Source organism: Poromitra crassiceps (assembly GCF_964638095.1).
Source record: "Poromitra crassiceps genome assembly, chromosome: 18".
Lineage (NCBI taxonomy): Eukaryota > Metazoa > Chordata > Actinopteri > Beryciformes > Melamphaidae > Poromitra > Poromitra crassiceps.
The window spans coordinates 24,042,192-24,059,218 of record NC_139636.1 but is presented as its reverse complement, the minus strand read 5'-3'; the positions used below and the strand labels follow the sequence as shown (position 1 = coordinate 24,059,218).

At 41.6% G+C, this 17,027-nt stretch overlaps 2 protein-coding genes and 1 long non-coding RNA gene across 3 annotated transcripts; 1 reads left to right on the top strand and 2 right to left on the bottom strand.

Annotated features, from left to right (window-relative positions):
• Positions 1–1,365: 1,365 nt before the first annotated feature.
• LOC310793330 lies at positions 1,366–8,037 on the bottom strand. The gene is made up of 4 exons (XR_014553518.1): positions 7,758–8,037; positions 6,520–6,752; positions 1,972–2,158; positions 1,366–1,595 (listed from the first exon to the last, which is right to left on the bottom strand). It is a non-coding gene; the product is annotated as an uncharacterized lncRNA (long non-coding RNA).
• Positions 8,038–10,439: 2,402 nt separating this feature from the next.
• On the top strand, positions 10,440–12,532 carry tmem138 (transmembrane protein 138; the record flags this gene model as incomplete). The annotated part of the gene is made up of 4 exons (XM_083654666.1): positions 10,440–10,567; positions 11,824–11,995; positions 12,240–12,315; positions 12,420–12,532. The coding sequence occupies 4 exons, from the start codon at positions 10,440–10,442 to the stop codon at positions 12,530–12,532; spliced, it is 489 nt and encodes a 162-aa protein (XP_083510792.1).
• Positions 12,533–13,485: 953 nt separating this feature from the next.
• tmem258 (transmembrane protein 258) lies at positions 13,486–16,710 on the bottom strand. Its single transcript, XM_083654364.1, has 4 exons — positions 16,643–16,710; positions 16,175–16,284; positions 14,749–14,877; positions 13,486–13,660 (listed from the first exon to the last, which is right to left on the bottom strand). Exons 1-3 carry the CDS (start codon positions 16,643–16,645, stop codon positions 14,751–14,753), a joined length of 240 nt encoding a protein of 79 aa, XP_083510490.1. The 5' UTR covers positions 16,646–16,710; the 3' UTR covers positions 13,486–13,660; positions 14,749–14,750.
• Positions 16,711–17,027: the final 317 nt, after the last annotated feature.

Genomic DNA, 17,027 nt, shown 5'->3' with positions numbered 1-17,027 from the left:
CTTCAAAGTATGCTTTAATAAAATACTTATCAACGATGCATTTGTGCGTTTATAGTCTTCAGTCTCAATTATTATTGCAGGGAAAGTGGTAACATTCATTATGGTCAGATGCTCAATGGCTGTCTAAAGTTAAAGGTTAGAGAAGCGAGCTTGTGACTGTCATTAGTTCAATCCCCGGGACCGGCAAGAGACATCTGGGTGGGGAAAAAGCAGTCTTGCACCATCCATTACCACCACTGAGGTGCCCTTGAGCAAGGCCCTTAACCCCAACTGCTCCAGTGGAGCTGCTGTGTGAGAACAGGGCAATTCTGAAAAAGAGAATTTATCTTAGTGACACTCCCCCTGTATAGTGATTTTGAACCTTTTTCAAATCAAGGAACCCTAATTCAATTCGCATTGCAGACCCCCCCCCCCCCTTCCAGTGAGACTGTCTCAGACCCAAATCTGATATTTTTCTATTAGATATATGATTTTGTCCAGATTCCATGACTATCTACTGCTAGTTGTAGGTACAGATAGACATGATGATCAGTAGTCATTCTTGTACATTCTGTTAACTTCTTGTAAATGAAATAATGCAGAAGTTTAACAATTCACCAAATTGCTGGTGACCCTTTCAAGGACCCCATGTTGCAAACCACTGCTTGGAGGACATGAAACATTTAATCATGTGACTCTAGTTAATTTGCATTTCACCTCAGACAAGACAGGACACTGCTTTCTGAAATTGACCTAGATCATGAAAGACACATAACAGCTTTTAATGTTTGTTTTTATATATAAAATAGTTAATATTTAAAAGTATTGACATCAATTTCTTCAGATCACCTTTGAAACTACAAATACACCACCTGAGATGACAGCATGTGTTCTTGTCCTGCTGGAGGAAGTTTGTGGCGGTTATCAGCATCAGTTAGATCAGACAGCTCATTTCAGTACACTGGGTTACAATTAATTGTTATACCATTTTAATTTGATCTTGACCAGGGCTGCCACACCACCTTCAACATCAAATTCAAAGACCTCTCAAGGCCTAATTCCCCAAATTCAAGGACTCAGCACGGCAAAGTTTTGAGACATGGACCAAGGTTAATTACTGTTGCAACACTTTTTATATTGAGAACCGAAGCTCACAAATGATTGAAAAGAGAGGCTAGGATGTGTCAACATTTCTCAACAGTGTCATCTTAGTTGCAATTGCAAATGACAGAAATCCACCAATTGCAACGCTTGTTAGAAAATACTTTTTCACTTCAGAAATCTGATCGAGCCAGCCCTCTTGTAATTGTCTATGGAGGAAAAACCTTAAATTAAATTACTTTCAATCACCAATGTTTATTTTCAAAAACTTTGAATGGCTTGATTTTTATTTTTCAAATTCACAAACTTTCAAGAATTTCAAAGACCCATGCTAACTCAAAAAGTTAGCGACAATTCTTGTAAAAGTGCAGCCTTGAGAGAGCTTTTTGGCCACTGGTCAGCTTGTGGAAGGCCCTCCTCAGTCAGTGTGTCGATCTTGTCGCAGCTGCACGTTGGCATGAAAATATAACCTCCAATAAACTTGTGGATGATTTTGTACGTTCCCATCAAACTCACTGGTCACCCGGAGTGGTTGGCAGACACAGACAGACACAGACACAGACACAGACACACACACACAGGAGAGGAGAGGAAGAGATATTAGACGTTATGTTAGAAGTTTTCAACGGGTGGCCAGAGTTGAAGAGGTCAGTAAAGTCACTCCCATGTCAGCAGTTACACCACATATCTGGGTATTCAGTGCACCTATTTAATAATGTATGCACCAAATGAAATCACAAAAATCTAATTTATTTCGTTTTTCACACTGTTTCACATCAAAAGTTAATTTTTCAGGATTTCATTCATAACTAATCTACAGTATGGTCACGGTGACATAATGAAGAACTATAACATTTCTACCCCATTTCAAGGTCGCGCCGCGCAGCTTACGTGCAGGAGACGCTTGCGGTGTGTTTTCACTGTAACCAGGCGGGGTGATGATGCCCTTAATTTGTGCATCTTCGAGGCCTTCACACCAGCGCAGATCCAGCTGTCGGAGGGATGGCAGAGTAGGCGAGCCCAATGCCGACAGACAGGACCAGGACAGACCGGCCATCCTCAACTCCCTCAGACCTGCCTGAGAGAGAGGGAGGAATGGTGGAGAGGCAGAAAGACACAGTGGAAAAGAGAGGGGAGGGGAGAGAGGGGAAAAGAACGGGGGAGATAAATTGGTAATGGTAGGCCAAGTATGTTTCTGTTGAGTGTGTGTTCTCTAGAAAACAATTAACTTTGAGCGACTATGTATGAGTGTTTGTATGTACTGTATATGTATGCAAGTCTTTGCATTTCTACCTGGTACCCAGGTAAGCAGACAGTTCAGCTGTTTCTTTGCCAAGGATTCCAGGACAGATGTAGAGAGCACCATTTCCGTTAGACAAGAACGGTGCTGGACATGTCCAGCATGATTTCAGTTTGCCGGACAATTGGAATAAATACCTGACACTAGAGATGTATCGGTATGAAAATTTCACATCATGATTATCGTGAGCAAAATTATCACGGTTATCGTATTATCACGCTATTCATAAAAAATTGCTGAAAATGTTCAAAAAGTACTGAGAAGACTCACTGAAATCATTTTACGTTTTATATTGAAAACTCAGACCCAAAAAGGATTGACAAACTCACTGAAATAATTTCTCGAAGGCTGCACGTTTGCATTTGGGAGATGGTTGCCAACTTTGGTTGATGATGGACAGTATTTACCACAGTATTTGCCGAAACCGTCAGCAGGTAAAATAACACCTACTCTAATTTGTCTGAAAATAAGAAAACTAAAAACCCAATTGAAAAGAAGACAAGAGGAACCTAATTAATTTATCAGTATTTACCATGTTTTTCAAAGCACTGTAATCACGGTAACACGGTAATCACGATACCACGGTTTTAATGATAATGAAAATGTGAAACGGTGCGGTTATCGTAAGGAATTTTATCACGGTTATCATTAACTCATTGAGTGCCATGGACGTCTTTCGACGTCCAATTAAATAGTGACGTAGAGTGCCACGGACGTCTTTCGACGTCCAATGCGTTTTTTGACGGTGGGATGTCGATCAAAGCCTTCCGCATTTCCTGTACAACTATTGTAGCTATTGGAGGTCTATAACCTATTTTACAGAACCCTTAGGTGGCGACAGTGCTCTCCAGATTACAGAAATGTCAGGAATACACAGCCTGAAATAGCCGTGATCAAAGAGAACCCGCTCATGCTGCAGTCCAGAGCCATGTAGATTGTTCTGGCTGCAACTGACGGTGCGTGCGAACACAGTCAATCCGCGCACACAACTGAGCCCTTCTGCCTCTGTCTGTCTGTCAGCATAGTTTCTCCACATGATTAGCCGCTAGAAAAGCAGCAGCCGACACTCAAAAGCCAAACCTTTCACTGCAGTCCGCGTGTGGCTTCTCCATGTTGCGCTGCCTGGGAGGCGGCGCACCAAAAGCACTCCGAAAATAGACGCTTGGTGCGTGAGGCTGTGTGTTACTAGTGTGGGGAGGAGTTTTCAGCTGAGGGGGGGGGGGGGGGGGGGGGGGGGGCACGCAGGGCAGGACACAACTACACCACATCACTACATCAGAAAATATTATCTAGAGTCAGTGAATGTGCTTGAAATGCTGCATTTCACAAAAGGCTGAATATCTCAGCTTATAATTTGAAATGCCTGAAAACGCTGAAAACAACCTATCTTCTCCGGCTCATAACTAGGGGTGGGAATCGCTGAGTAGCTCACGATACGATATCATCACGATACTTGGCCCTCGATAACGATATTATCACGATTAGAGATGCAGCGGTATGATTTTTTGACGGTATGATAACCTTGGAGAAAATTACCACGGTTTCACGGTATCGCGGACCTTTATGTATTCTTGTCAAATATGGCACAAAAAAAACATTTTTTTTTTTACCATGAACAAAATGATAGTTGAATGGGGACCATGATGACAAAAATATATTTGGCAATGAAGTATGCCACAGCATAATTTAATTATTTGGCATGTTTGGATTTGGGTGCATAGGCAAATGCATGTTGAATTGTTGGCTGGTCTCTGCAGCTGTTGATGTGGATACCCCTCCGCTGGTGCCAGTACTACTGCTAGCCTAAAAAAAGAAAAAATACATGTTAATGTAACCTACATCTGTAATGACAGTTAACTGTTGCGAATGTGTGTGTGCTTGGATATATAACAGTACTATTCTTACTTATCATAAATGACGATTTATTTAATCTAATTTTATGTAAAACTAAAACACATAATATCAAATAGATGCTAATCTTTTGTAAAAATCGGATGGACACTGACTGCACTGGACACAAATGATTGTTTCACGTTGATGGCGCACACCCCCACTCACACACACCCCTCTCACACATTAGCCTCTCCCCCTGTGCTGAGCGCTTGTCTTCTTTTCCCCTTCTCTCTCACACACACACACACACACACACTGTTTGTGCCTCAATTCACTGGCAGGTTGGAGGAGTCTTAGTTTCTACATTATTGAACGTTACTTCTCTTCAGTTCAATATGTTTTTGATAACGAGGCGCTGGCCAGCCTGGCCTACACAAGACGTGATCACTCAGTCAAGAAGTAACGTTACGTTAACGTTAGTCAGCTGATGCTAATTAGCCATGTTAACGATAGCCTATGATGAGTCATGAGTGTTTATCTTACGTTAATGTTAGCTACTCCTCAAACCTGCCGGTGGAAATGGTTTAGCGTTATGTCCGATGTGATGTATGATGAAGCAAGACAACGTTAAGTACCTTGAATTTTGCAAATGAGGACGGCTGGTGTTGATGGGCTATCATGTTTGAGGTAGGCTATTGCCTCCTAGTGCAGCCACTCTTCGCCTGCATGTCTTGCATGTTGGCTGTCCTTCCTCCTGTAAGCCCTGGCCATCCGTTTTTCTGATAACCAAAATAGTCCCACACTACCGATTTTGTCCTTTTTTGACTGGGGAAAAAGTTCGGGGGGTTCTTCACCTCTCTGGCAACCATTGTCACGCGGCACGCCACTCAAAACAATGATGACTCCTTGATGATGATAGCTGCGGTCTGCCAGCTACTGATTGCTCTACACACACATGCAGCAGGGGGGAGGGGCCGCGTAACTGCACTCTGTCTCTGCAAGGGACCTGGGCACTTTCTCTCAGGGAAACAGCTGATACCGTGGAGAAGGTATGACGGCAAAATTTAGTGGTTTTGATACCGTGGCTTTTTCAAACCGCGGTATACCTTCAAACCGGAAACCGCTGCATCCCTAATCACGATACAGCGATACTGCGATAATCGATATATTGGAAGACGATACATCACGATACCTGTGTAACTGAAGAGAAAAAAATACCCCTAAAAGGCAAGAAGCAGGTATTATGTATTTATTAGCAGAATTGACATGAACTCTCTCAGAGTTCACTCACTCACTCATAACATTTTCGATACCACGGAGGAAAAGTTACACATTAAGTCTTTTTATTATTATTAATAAAACAAGAAAACCTATATAACCTACCTACCTATATAATTTCTAAAAGTAGATATTAATGATCAAACATTTCCATTCATGTAGCCTACAGTATTTATGTTTTTGTTTCAACTACAAAAACAAATAGAGTCCGCACACTGGATTTTAAAGGCTCCTGGTCAATTTATTTACGTTTCGATCCCAAGGATCTTCGTCAGAATGTTTCAACTACAAACATAAATAAACGTCAACTTGAAACTATGTTTGAACTACCACACACAGCATAATATTTTAGCCTGTTTATTAAAAAAAAAAAAAAAAAAAAAAAAATTTAAATAAACATATCGATACTTGGTGCCAGTGTATCGATAACGTATCGCAAGTGGAAATATCGCGATACCGTGAGTATCGATATTTTGTCCCACCCCTACTCATAACTAAAGAACGGAAAATGGTATCAATAAACTTTTTTTTGCTGATGATACAATAGAGTCTCCTTGTTCTTTTTGCATGTTCGGTGTTTACATAGTAATATCACACAATATTCTGTGGGCCTCGAGAAATCACTGAAAACGCTCTGAAAACTCTGGCACTGGGAGCGTCCGTTCTCCAAAAGTGGCTGGCACTCAATGAGTTAAAACCGGTTATCGTTACATCCCTCTCTGACACATATTAGATCTGTTTATTGAGCTTAAATACAATTGATAGCAGGTTATAGCCTATAATCTCAATATTGCTGTAAATTCCCTGCACCAACCATGTTTCTATGACTGGTCAATCAAATGGAACGACCTAAAATGCAAGCTTCGTGGGTAAATTAATTTATCTGTGCCGCACGCAGCGTCGACTTTGGTACACATCCCCAAGGCTCCACAGATGCCTGTCGCAGTTCCTACACATAACACTGAAACATTGTTGCATATGAACTTGCAGAAGAGCAGATTTAGAGTTTGTGTGTATGTGTCACTTACCACTTGTACCGGGCCTTGGCCTTACAGACGGTCATGCAGGCCAGCTCTGCTCAGGTATCTGAACACGGCCCCACACCCCTCCTTCTCCCCTCCCATTGTCCATGTCCTTGAAGGAGGGCAGTGACAGGAGGTAGGAGGAGCAGCGGCGGTTTCCTCCTCGTCTGAAGAGGAAGACGCGGACCGACTGGTCCCTGGCGCATCGGCCATGGTGAGGGCTGCCCCGGAGACCCAGCCTGCCAGATACAGACAGACACAATGTCATATGGCCACTCGTCAATAACTACTGCTCAATAGTCAATAACTACTGCTGAGGTGCCCATGAGCATGGCACTTGACTTAATATGACAAACGTTTCACCAGACCAAACAACCTATATATAGAATAGGGACATTTATTTTAGCTTTATTAATTTGTCCACATTGAACCTAAACTCTGCAGGTCTGTCTCCTCTAATCTATGACTCCTGCCTCCATTTGGCTCTGTTCAGATCAGTGCCTGTATACAGAAGTTACAGGACTGATGGCTGTCTATTGATACTGATACTGTTAAATCACCACATGGCCATCTCGGTAGGAAATAACAGGTGATTACAATCAAATGACACAGAGCCAATAAATGATGTGTAAGCATCACATTGGTAGGAAATGCATGTGGCATGGACTGTTTAAACAACTATGTTAAACTCTGTTTCATTCTGCCTTATCTCACAGGATGGGATTAAAGCACTTTATCCAGTTTGGTTGACAGCTTGCCTGGTGTCACACTCCTTTTTCTTTTGTGTGATCTTATTTTACTTTACCACATTATGATCATGTGCAGACATTAAATCCTAATCTCAGTGGCACTTGAAACCAATATAGTATTCGATCAGCGTCATCACGGTAGCTGTGTCCATGTTGTTGACATAGAGTGGATAGAGACAGGTGAAACTTTCTGCCAGCTCCTCACAGCAAAGTCTGTTCTCCTCGTTTTTTCTTTTGTTTATTACAGGCATTAACGGCAGCATACAAGCAACAACCCTGGGTTTTTTATTGCTGTCATCACCATCGCTATTTTGTAATAGATCTTAATGCAACAGAAACGACAATACAGCTGTTATAGCCTACTATAGCTGTGCGTGCAGGACTGTATGTCAACAATATGACTGCAGCGACTGTGACGATGCTGATCGAATATCTATAGTCCCAGAGGCATTTAAAAACGAGCCTATTACTGTAACACAAAACATTTCACAATACCTTCCATCTTTCTCTGGTGGCTGTCCAGAGCCTCCTCTGTGTCTGTCTCCATCTCCCGTGGTGTTCCTGCCAACCTTGTGCCAGACGTTAGCTTGTTTGCTAGCTAGTTAGCTGCAATGCAAAAGTTCGTTTTTTCATGTTACTGTCACTCTGAGTTTCCCACTGCCACCATGTTTCATTCTGTCTTATCTCACAGAATGGACGATTAAAGCACTTGATCCAGTTTACAGCGTACACTGTTTAACATTAGTTTGGTACAGCTTTACCTGAAACGACCGCATGGATCTCACACTGTATGACTGTGTGTCACACTCTAACACGTCCGTGTGGAAACACGTGTCAAAACACGGGATAACAATGCTACGTTACAAGCTCAAATCAAACAGGTGTTAGTATTAGGCTATATTCAGAAACCGTCTATTACTGGGGATTGAGAACGTTAATGCATTATAAAGTTACCCCCACATTACACCACCCAAAACTCAAGAACCCAAGTTAAACTCGCCTTCATATTAGACAAGAAATATTATTCCCAATGCAAATATATCTGTTTTAGTAGTCGTTTTATAGCATCAGTATGCTAGGGCTAATCTGGTTAAAGTTAGCTGACCAACAGTGCGAAACAGAGGCTGGCAAGCAAGACTAGCTGACGATAAAAGGCACACGGCAAACAAGTAGGCCTACATGAACAATAACGTCGGCCTGTTTGGTTATCATCTATGTAGCTGCTCGGTGACACTTTACTGACCATACCGGTGATGCTGGATGTGCTAAGACGTTCTGACTGAATCAAACTCTTATTTTGGAGGGGTTATTGAGGAGGCGGGACATCCCATAGCAAGCGATCCCCCCTGATTGGCTGATTACACGTGTGGATCGAATCTGTCTTGCCTGTGGTAAACATGTAGCAAAAAGATTTGTAGACAAATGCAATGCTTTCCACACACACACTGTGATGTGCAAACAGCAATTCAACACTTGAACACCTAGCATAGCGATCCACACACAGAAATTCTGGTTTTGAAGTACAAGTCACTGAATTCTATTTGTGGATCATGACGTGGATTTATAATCTATTTGTGGAACATGTTTTCCATTTGTGGATCATGATGTGTTTGTTTGTGGATTTTAAATCTATTTGTGGATTTTAAATCTATTTGTGGATTTTGGTTTCAATTGTGGATCGTGTTTTAGTGTTTACAGATTGTACTATCTATTTGTGACTCATAATCTGTGCATTTACAGTTGTTCAAATTATTTGATACGGGTAGGTAAATGTGTTTTGCACCTACTTCACCGCATCGGTATGTGCAAAAATGTGAGTGTGTGTGTTTCTTGTTTTGTGATTTCTATAATAGGTTTTGTGCACCTGTAATGAAGAATTTGAGAAGGTGTAACTGTTGTGTTGTGTTTGTGGGAGAGAGAAAAAAAATCTATAAGTTTTCTACAACTACAAATTCACTGATACACATTTGTGACTATGTAATACAACTACAAATTCACTGATACACATTTGTAACTACTGATACACATTTGTGAATATGTACTCCAACTACAACACATATTGCTCCCGAATTCTCTTCATACATAAATCCAGAAAAATACATTGTTTTGAGGAAGATGCCGAAGACCGGTGAGCTTGTATTAGCAGTTTTACGGTAAGTAGTACCGTTACCATGGAGAATACGGAAGTAGTCAACATTATTTGCGGATAAAATCGGGGATACATGCAACTTCTTGGCTCCGGTAAATTACTTGTTGTATTATTATACACATTTTCTCGCTACGAAATGTTATTTTATAAAGCTACCAACACTAGTTAGTATAACTGAATCAGCTAATCATCGTTTTTAGCAAACGTGGTTGGCCATCAATCAGTCAGTGAATTCCTCGAAGTTGTAGCTAAATCTGTGTGCGGTCACGGTGCCCCAGCAAAGTGGGAATTTGGGAAACTGTCGTAAAAGCTCGTTACAATGTCTGTCTCAAAGTTGATGAATACGACGTAGTTTTATCTGCAGAATCGAAACGGAGTAGCCACACACACACACACACACACAAACACACACACACACACACACACACACACACACACACACACACACACACACACACACACACACACACACACACACACACACACACACACACACACACACACACTAAATGCATAATACTGCTGTGAGAGTACGCCTCAGACTTGAAATTACATTGTTTATTATTCCTAATAATATAATTAACTAATGCATCTGATGTTTATTGACACAACCCCCCCCCCCCCCCCCCCTCCACCACATGAAATACTGCAGACGAGGAGGGATTCCAGAGAGATGTCAGCATGGAAAGACCAAGCAAATCTCATCTGATATCCAGGAATCCCTACAGTCATGACCAAGATACTCTTTTCCTGAAAACAGCAGGTTTCCTAACAGAGGCACTAACCAAAGAATAGCTGTGATGGACAGAACGTTATGGAACATTTCCCTCCAACTTTGAAATGCGCAAATGGAAAAGTTATGACTCACTAGTGTCTGGCTGCCTGTAGATCTCCACCTGTGTAATACACATTGAACAAACTTGCATCACTATCAAGTATCTGCACTTACTCAAGTGTAAACATTGCCAGAGGGAGAGACTGTGAAATTGTTTGCAGGTGTCGGTTGGGTACAGGACCAACCAATGAAGATGCTCCAGACTGGAAACTACTCACTGGTGCTGTTGATCCAGTTAACGCTGCTGGCTTATGACCTCTTCATCAACGCCTTCAGTGAACTCCTGAGGGGCGCGCCTGCCATCCAGCTGGTGCTCTTCATGTAAGTCTCTGAACTCAATTGTGTTAATACACTGCTTTATGCCTTGCTGCACCTTTCCCATTTGGGACAGATAGTCTTTTGATTTGAACTGAATACCGGCATGTTGATATGTTTAGGGAGTGCCTGCAAATAGCAACTGGTGCGTAATCAAGTAATCCTCTAATGTAATAACATAGCTGCCTTACAAACATTGGAAGTAGTTAAGGAAAAATGTTTCTAAAGTGACAAAAAAAAATCTGAAGACTGACTTTTTTTAAGTACTGGAAGAACAAGCAGGTCTGTTTTTGAAGTGCATTTATCATCCTTGAGGTTGTAATGGGCAAAGTAGCGGTAACTTGCGTTTGCTCTCTGAAAATGATAAATGCTGTCCCATGTGTATCCTACCTTTCCTCAAATGTCTGTAATGCATTTGTAGTGCCTCAGCCTCTCTAGCATTAACCATCCCATTACTATGTCAAATGTACTGTATGTATGAACTCACTCCCAAAACACATCCGTGACTGCACCAATCTGCCCCAGTTCAAATCCCTAGTCAAAACCCACCTATTCAAAACTGTGATTACTTGTGTCGTGATTTTATGCTATGTAATTCTTGTTTTTAATGTTGTTCTCTGATATTTTAACCCATGTAATGTAAAGCATCTTTGAGTTTTTAGAAAAGCGCGCAATAAATTAAATGTATTATTATTACATTCAAGAACAGTACTACCAAGGCAACTCTTCTCTGTGACAAATTATTCAAATGCCTTCATTTAGGTAGTACATTTTTAATCAGTTCGAAATCAGACTCCCTGATGGTGTTAGCCAAAACATGTTGCATTTCTAACTGTTCCAAAATGGATTAGCCAGTGATTCAAATATTTTATCAAAAAGAACAGTTACTCTCTGGTGCCTTCCTTGAATATGTATGCGTTCCCCCCCCCCCCCAACCAAAGATAGGTGCTTGTCTTACACTCCGATGTGGTCATGTGTGTATTCTCAAACTTTTTCACATCAAGGACCCCTAAAGTGACCACGGACCCCCATTTGATAAGATTTTGTCCCAGGGTCCTCTAGCTGATAAAATTTTAGCATTTGTGACGGCCCTCCCACTCTCCTGGCTCTGTCTTGAAGAACCCTGGTGTTGGGTGCACCTGGGCCTGGTGCACTCATTGGGCTTAAGACCTTCAGACCATTCAGTCTCTCTTTGACTTATGATGATCTGCCTACTTCCTGTCCAATAAAACAGAAACACACTAAAAATAATGTGTCTCCAGCCTCCAGGACATTGCCATCTTGTTCAACGTGATCATCATCCTGCTGATGATGTTCAACACCTACGTGTTCCAGGTGGGCCTGGTGTCGCTGCTGCTGGAGCAATTCAGAGCTCTGCTCATGTTCTCCGCCCTCTACCACACGCTCAGCATCAGCCTCCACTGCTGGCTGTTGGTATGTCACTCAGAACACGCGAGACAGCTGCATATTACCGCTGTGAAAGCACTCAATAGAAATTGGCCCACAGACTTCTGTGTAATTCAAAAGCATTAGTTGCAAGTGTTGATGAATCAACACCACCATCCACATACAGTATTATAGGAAAAAGTTTGTCCTAGCAGAGAGTAGCTACCGGTATAATGCTGACCTGTAGAAACTGTACCTGAAAAGTGTTAATAGCGTTTTCTTTTTTCTGTAGAAGCTAAGATGGGCAGAGTCAAACATTTTCGTATGGACAAACGGCCTTCAAGCCCTCTTTGTTTTCCAGAGAACAGGTAAACTGGTTGATTAAGGCTACATTTACATTTTCCACCATAGCCGATATGTTTGTGTATTCTGACATGATCTGGTTGTTAAATGACTGCATTTGTGTGCGCAGCGGCAGTGTTGTACTACTACTTCTACAAACGCACAGCAGAGTATCTGGGAGACCCGAGGCTCTATGAGGACTCTGTGTGGTTGCGGGACGCCTTTAGCAGAGCTCGTCAGTGAAGGAGGGAGGGACAGTTTGGACTCTACAGCAAACTGCTGAGAAAAGCCCTTTGGACAGGAAGAGACGGGTCATCAACAACTATTCTAAAATTGGACTGAAAATATTATTTTTAATTCTATTTTACTGATCTAGTTGGACACTCATCACTCTATTAAGCATGTATAATAATGCACTCTGATGCATCCGGTTAAGGGATAGTCTCTAGATGAAGACAAGCCTCAAGCAGTTTGTCTACTGGCTGTGCGTAGCCAAGCCGGCTGATGGCACGTGTAGTATTGTTTTAGTCAGGATGGAGTCTATTCATCTATGTGGCCTTTGTAAATCAATTTAAAGTGGAAGTTTGAATCCAACATGTTGACGGTGGGCCAAAGGTTCAAGGAAGAACGGTTTTCTAAGAGGCAGGTATTACTTCCCATGGATTGTAATGTTTGTGTTTAGGCTGTTTTAATACATTGCAATATGCTGCATTCATAGTTTTAAAATGTTCTTAGCTATTTTTGTTACTCAGAAGAGGAAATATGCTTGTTTACCTTGCCTTATGTATGGCGAGTATGTGCCGTTTACATGGTTAATGTTACTTTAATATGCCAATTTTGATTCCATGTGCAACAAGTTATTTATCTTTCAGTGGGGATCCCACTGTTTTCTATCAAATAAATAATCCTTCAGTAATCCTGATCTCATCCTTCATCATTAGGGTGTCAGTATTAACCTAGAGACATGGCAAGGCAAACTGCTCTATTTTAAACCCAAAGATTAACCTGGGATTGAGATTTTATTCACCACTAGTAAAACACTCACCATAAAGTTTCCTGTGTGCTTTCACCAGCATGCAGGATAAGGTGCTGCACACTTCAGCTCTGCTCCCTCTACAATTTACTGAACAAACTTCCATACAGCTAATATTACAATCCACGAGAGAAATGGTCAGAGCAAATTAGATTCAACCCCGCAAAGACACTACGCCAGAATTTTTACAAATTCCTCTTTACTCGTGAAAAGAAACCCTAGTCCACATGATCCCAAAATAGTCAGTGCAGTCCAATCCAAGATCCAGTTCCTGCTGCATGTGATGTCATCTGTTCGACTGGAATGTTAATCTTGTTCGTTTACATTGTCACCTGAAACTGGGACAAATCAAAAAGGGAGTGGGAAGAAAATCAAAATGGTTTATTATGAATGTCACAATTACAAATCTTTCAGTAAATGTGAAAATTATTATTTATTAGATCATCAGAATCTAAGGCCATGTGTGTTCTCCACACACGGGCCAAAAATCTATGGCTACTTCTATGCATACAAAGGGCTTACTTCTCTCAGATTTTGTTCACAAATTTGTTTGTTTGTCTAAAATGTGCAGTTTTATCACAAAACACGACACAGATGTCACAAGTTTGAGGGAGCGTGTGATTGGCTAGCTGACTACAGTAATGTCCACCAGAGCTGTTGTCCATGAATTGAATGTTCATTTCACTACCATAAGCCATCTCTCTGTGTTATGTGTGTGTAATGTGTTATGCTGCCTTCCAAAAACCTTGTGAGTTTGTGGTTATGACATGGTCACGACGTGGTTACGGCATGGGAAGTTGTGCACACGTCGATATAGTGAATTTTTCTGAGCTTTCAGAAAACGTTCACTTCCCAAGTCGTGAATACCACAGGAAGGAGGGGGGTGTCATATGGACTCTTCTCGTGAACACGACTCCATCTGAAGGGCGGCAGCATTATTTTAAGGAGCCCAAGGCACACCTGTGCAAGTGTTGGGGACATCAGGGCTCAGATGAAAAAACCTAGTGTAAATGACTTCCCATGTTGTAACCACGTCATAACCACAAGCTCATTTGAAGGCAGCACAACACATTGGAGATGGCTTATGGTAGTGACATTGCCAATTGCACGCTCCCTCACAACTTGCGACATCTGTGTCAATGTGTTTTATGATAAAACTGCACATTTTCGAGTGGCCTTTTATTGTGAGCAGCCCAAAGCACACCTGGGCAATAATCATCCCGTTTAATCAGCATCTGGATATGCCACACCCGTCACGTGGATGGATTATCTTGGCGAAGGAGAAGTGGATTTCAACAAATTTGTGATTTGTGTGTGCATAGAAGTAGTCTTAGAATTGTTTTGTTCAACGCATGAAAAATGGGAGCAAAAACAACAGTGCTGCATTTATATTTTTGTTCAGTATAGTTTCAGATTTTAAACATACCTTCATACATAAATGCCAACCCAGAGTAGTAAGAAGAGTACGCCGAAGCCCATGAAGAGTGAAGCCACAAGTGAGATCAGTAGCTCCTTGTACACATCCCTGGTGTATTTTGTCGATGTTACCTCATAGCTGGCAGAAAGTTAAGGGCTAGTTCATACTCCTGCAAAGGCCATATTCTGTTTTTCCATATTTGTCATGATGCTTCATGCTTCACTTCGGCTTACTGTACACTAGTCCCTTCTCACAGTGTCAGTGTACCACAATACAGTATATCATCTGTGCGTGCCTATAGTAGAATGTAATGACGGCCTACAATCACACAAGCTGTTTGGAGAATGGACGATGCAGAGAATTCTGTTTAAGGGATAAATTACACATACAATTTTTATTGTATTATTACTTAAACACTTGATTTTGTGTTTCCCCATTGATTGGTCATCCGGTTGCAAACATCAGCCAACTTCTGCCGCCACTCTAAAATTAAGCTGAATACACATGGTGTTTAATGAAACAAAACTGATGCCCTAGATACTACATCTATGGCTATCAGCCTTTAGCAAACTAAAAGCCAGAGTGTTCCTGATCAATAGTGACATGCTCCACTTAACTCAGTGGTTCCACAACTCATAGAGGCCATTTACACCTGGCACTAACATGCGTTTTCTGTGATCAGATTGCAATCAGATAGTGCTTGACCACTTGAAAGTACAGGTGTAAATGCCCCCAAGACACATTGAGGACAGATTGCAATGCAATGTGTCCTCTCAATCCGCATACAGCAACTGTATGTGGATTGAGAGGATACCCCATTTTTGGTGATTAGACACATGTTAACGCCAGGTGTAAATGAAATCAGGCATATGTGGTCAAGCACTATCCGATTGCAATCTGATCACAGAAAACGCATGTTAGTGCCAGGTGTAAATGGCCTCATACTCATACTCGTTTATGTGGGTTTCCTCTCACACTCCCAAGTCATGCAAGTCAGGTGGATTAGACTCTAAATCACCCATTGGTGTGAATGTGTCCATCTGTCTGTGTGTTTGCTTTATGATAAACTGTAGCAACCTGTACAAGGTGTTTCCCTGCCTTTCACTCAGTGCATAATGACCCTGAATAGGAATAAGCAGGTATGGGAAATTAATTAAATTACATTTTACCTCATGTCTCTAAACCTATTTTGAAAGTAGACCAATCTCCATATTCGGGCCAATCTTTGCAGTAGCTGTGCTGTGTTAGTCCCCTGTGGCTCAGGCTCTACTAAGGTTCTAGCCACTTGCTCCGTGTGGCCAGCTTAAGTGCTCATGGTTCTACTGATTGTGATTTTCTATTCTACAAGTTTATGTTCGATGCACTTGCTCCATGTTTACCACAAGCACTGTGACGTGGGGCAAGGAGTGTACAGTCATAGCATCTGAAAGGATACACAAAGAACCAGGCAGTGAAGAACATCCCAATAGCAAGCAGCACCACAGTGAGGTGGGGGAACACAGCCGGGTTCACCGGGCTGGTGTATCTGGTCATGGCCTCGAGTTCCTGCAAGCAGAGGAGAGGGAGAGAGGGCAGGTGCAAGCAGCTCAGTTCCATTATTATTGAGAAAATGTGCTCTATTAGTAGCATTTAGATTGACTGGCTACTGGAACTACCGATTCAATTCGTTTAGCTATTCATATTCGTGCAAATGACCAAGTTTTGGTTTTGACTGAGCCATTATCAGCGATTTTGATGGTGCATGAGAAGCTAATCCAGCTAACGTTATTCTCCGGAACTTGGCCACACACAATATTCGCAAAGACAATGCATGGTTTTAATAAGGAAATGTTGTACAAGCAAACAACGTGTCTATACATTAGATTTTAAGCTTGATAAACAAGACATAATACAGGGACTGTACCATTTTGTAACGAAGATGCTCCTGCTCCTACTCCAAGAGGAAAAGGCCACGTACTGACTATTCCTTCCTGGTTTTGACGTGACGATCACGTCATGTGACGTTCTGAAACGATGAATGAATGATGGCTGCCATCTAGTGGGCGAAATGAGCAACTTTTCTTCAGCTCTTTGAACTGAACAATGAGACAACTGATTCTGAATTCAATCACAATTTTATTTACTTCATGCATTCATATTATTACAGCATGTTCTTGACAAAAAAATGAAAATGTAATGATCACGTGGGCTTATTAAAAAAAACAGACAGGCAGGGAAGACACCGGTGAGGGAGGACATCAGTAAGAATAACTAGTGGTAGTTAGTATTAAAATACTCAATTAATCGTA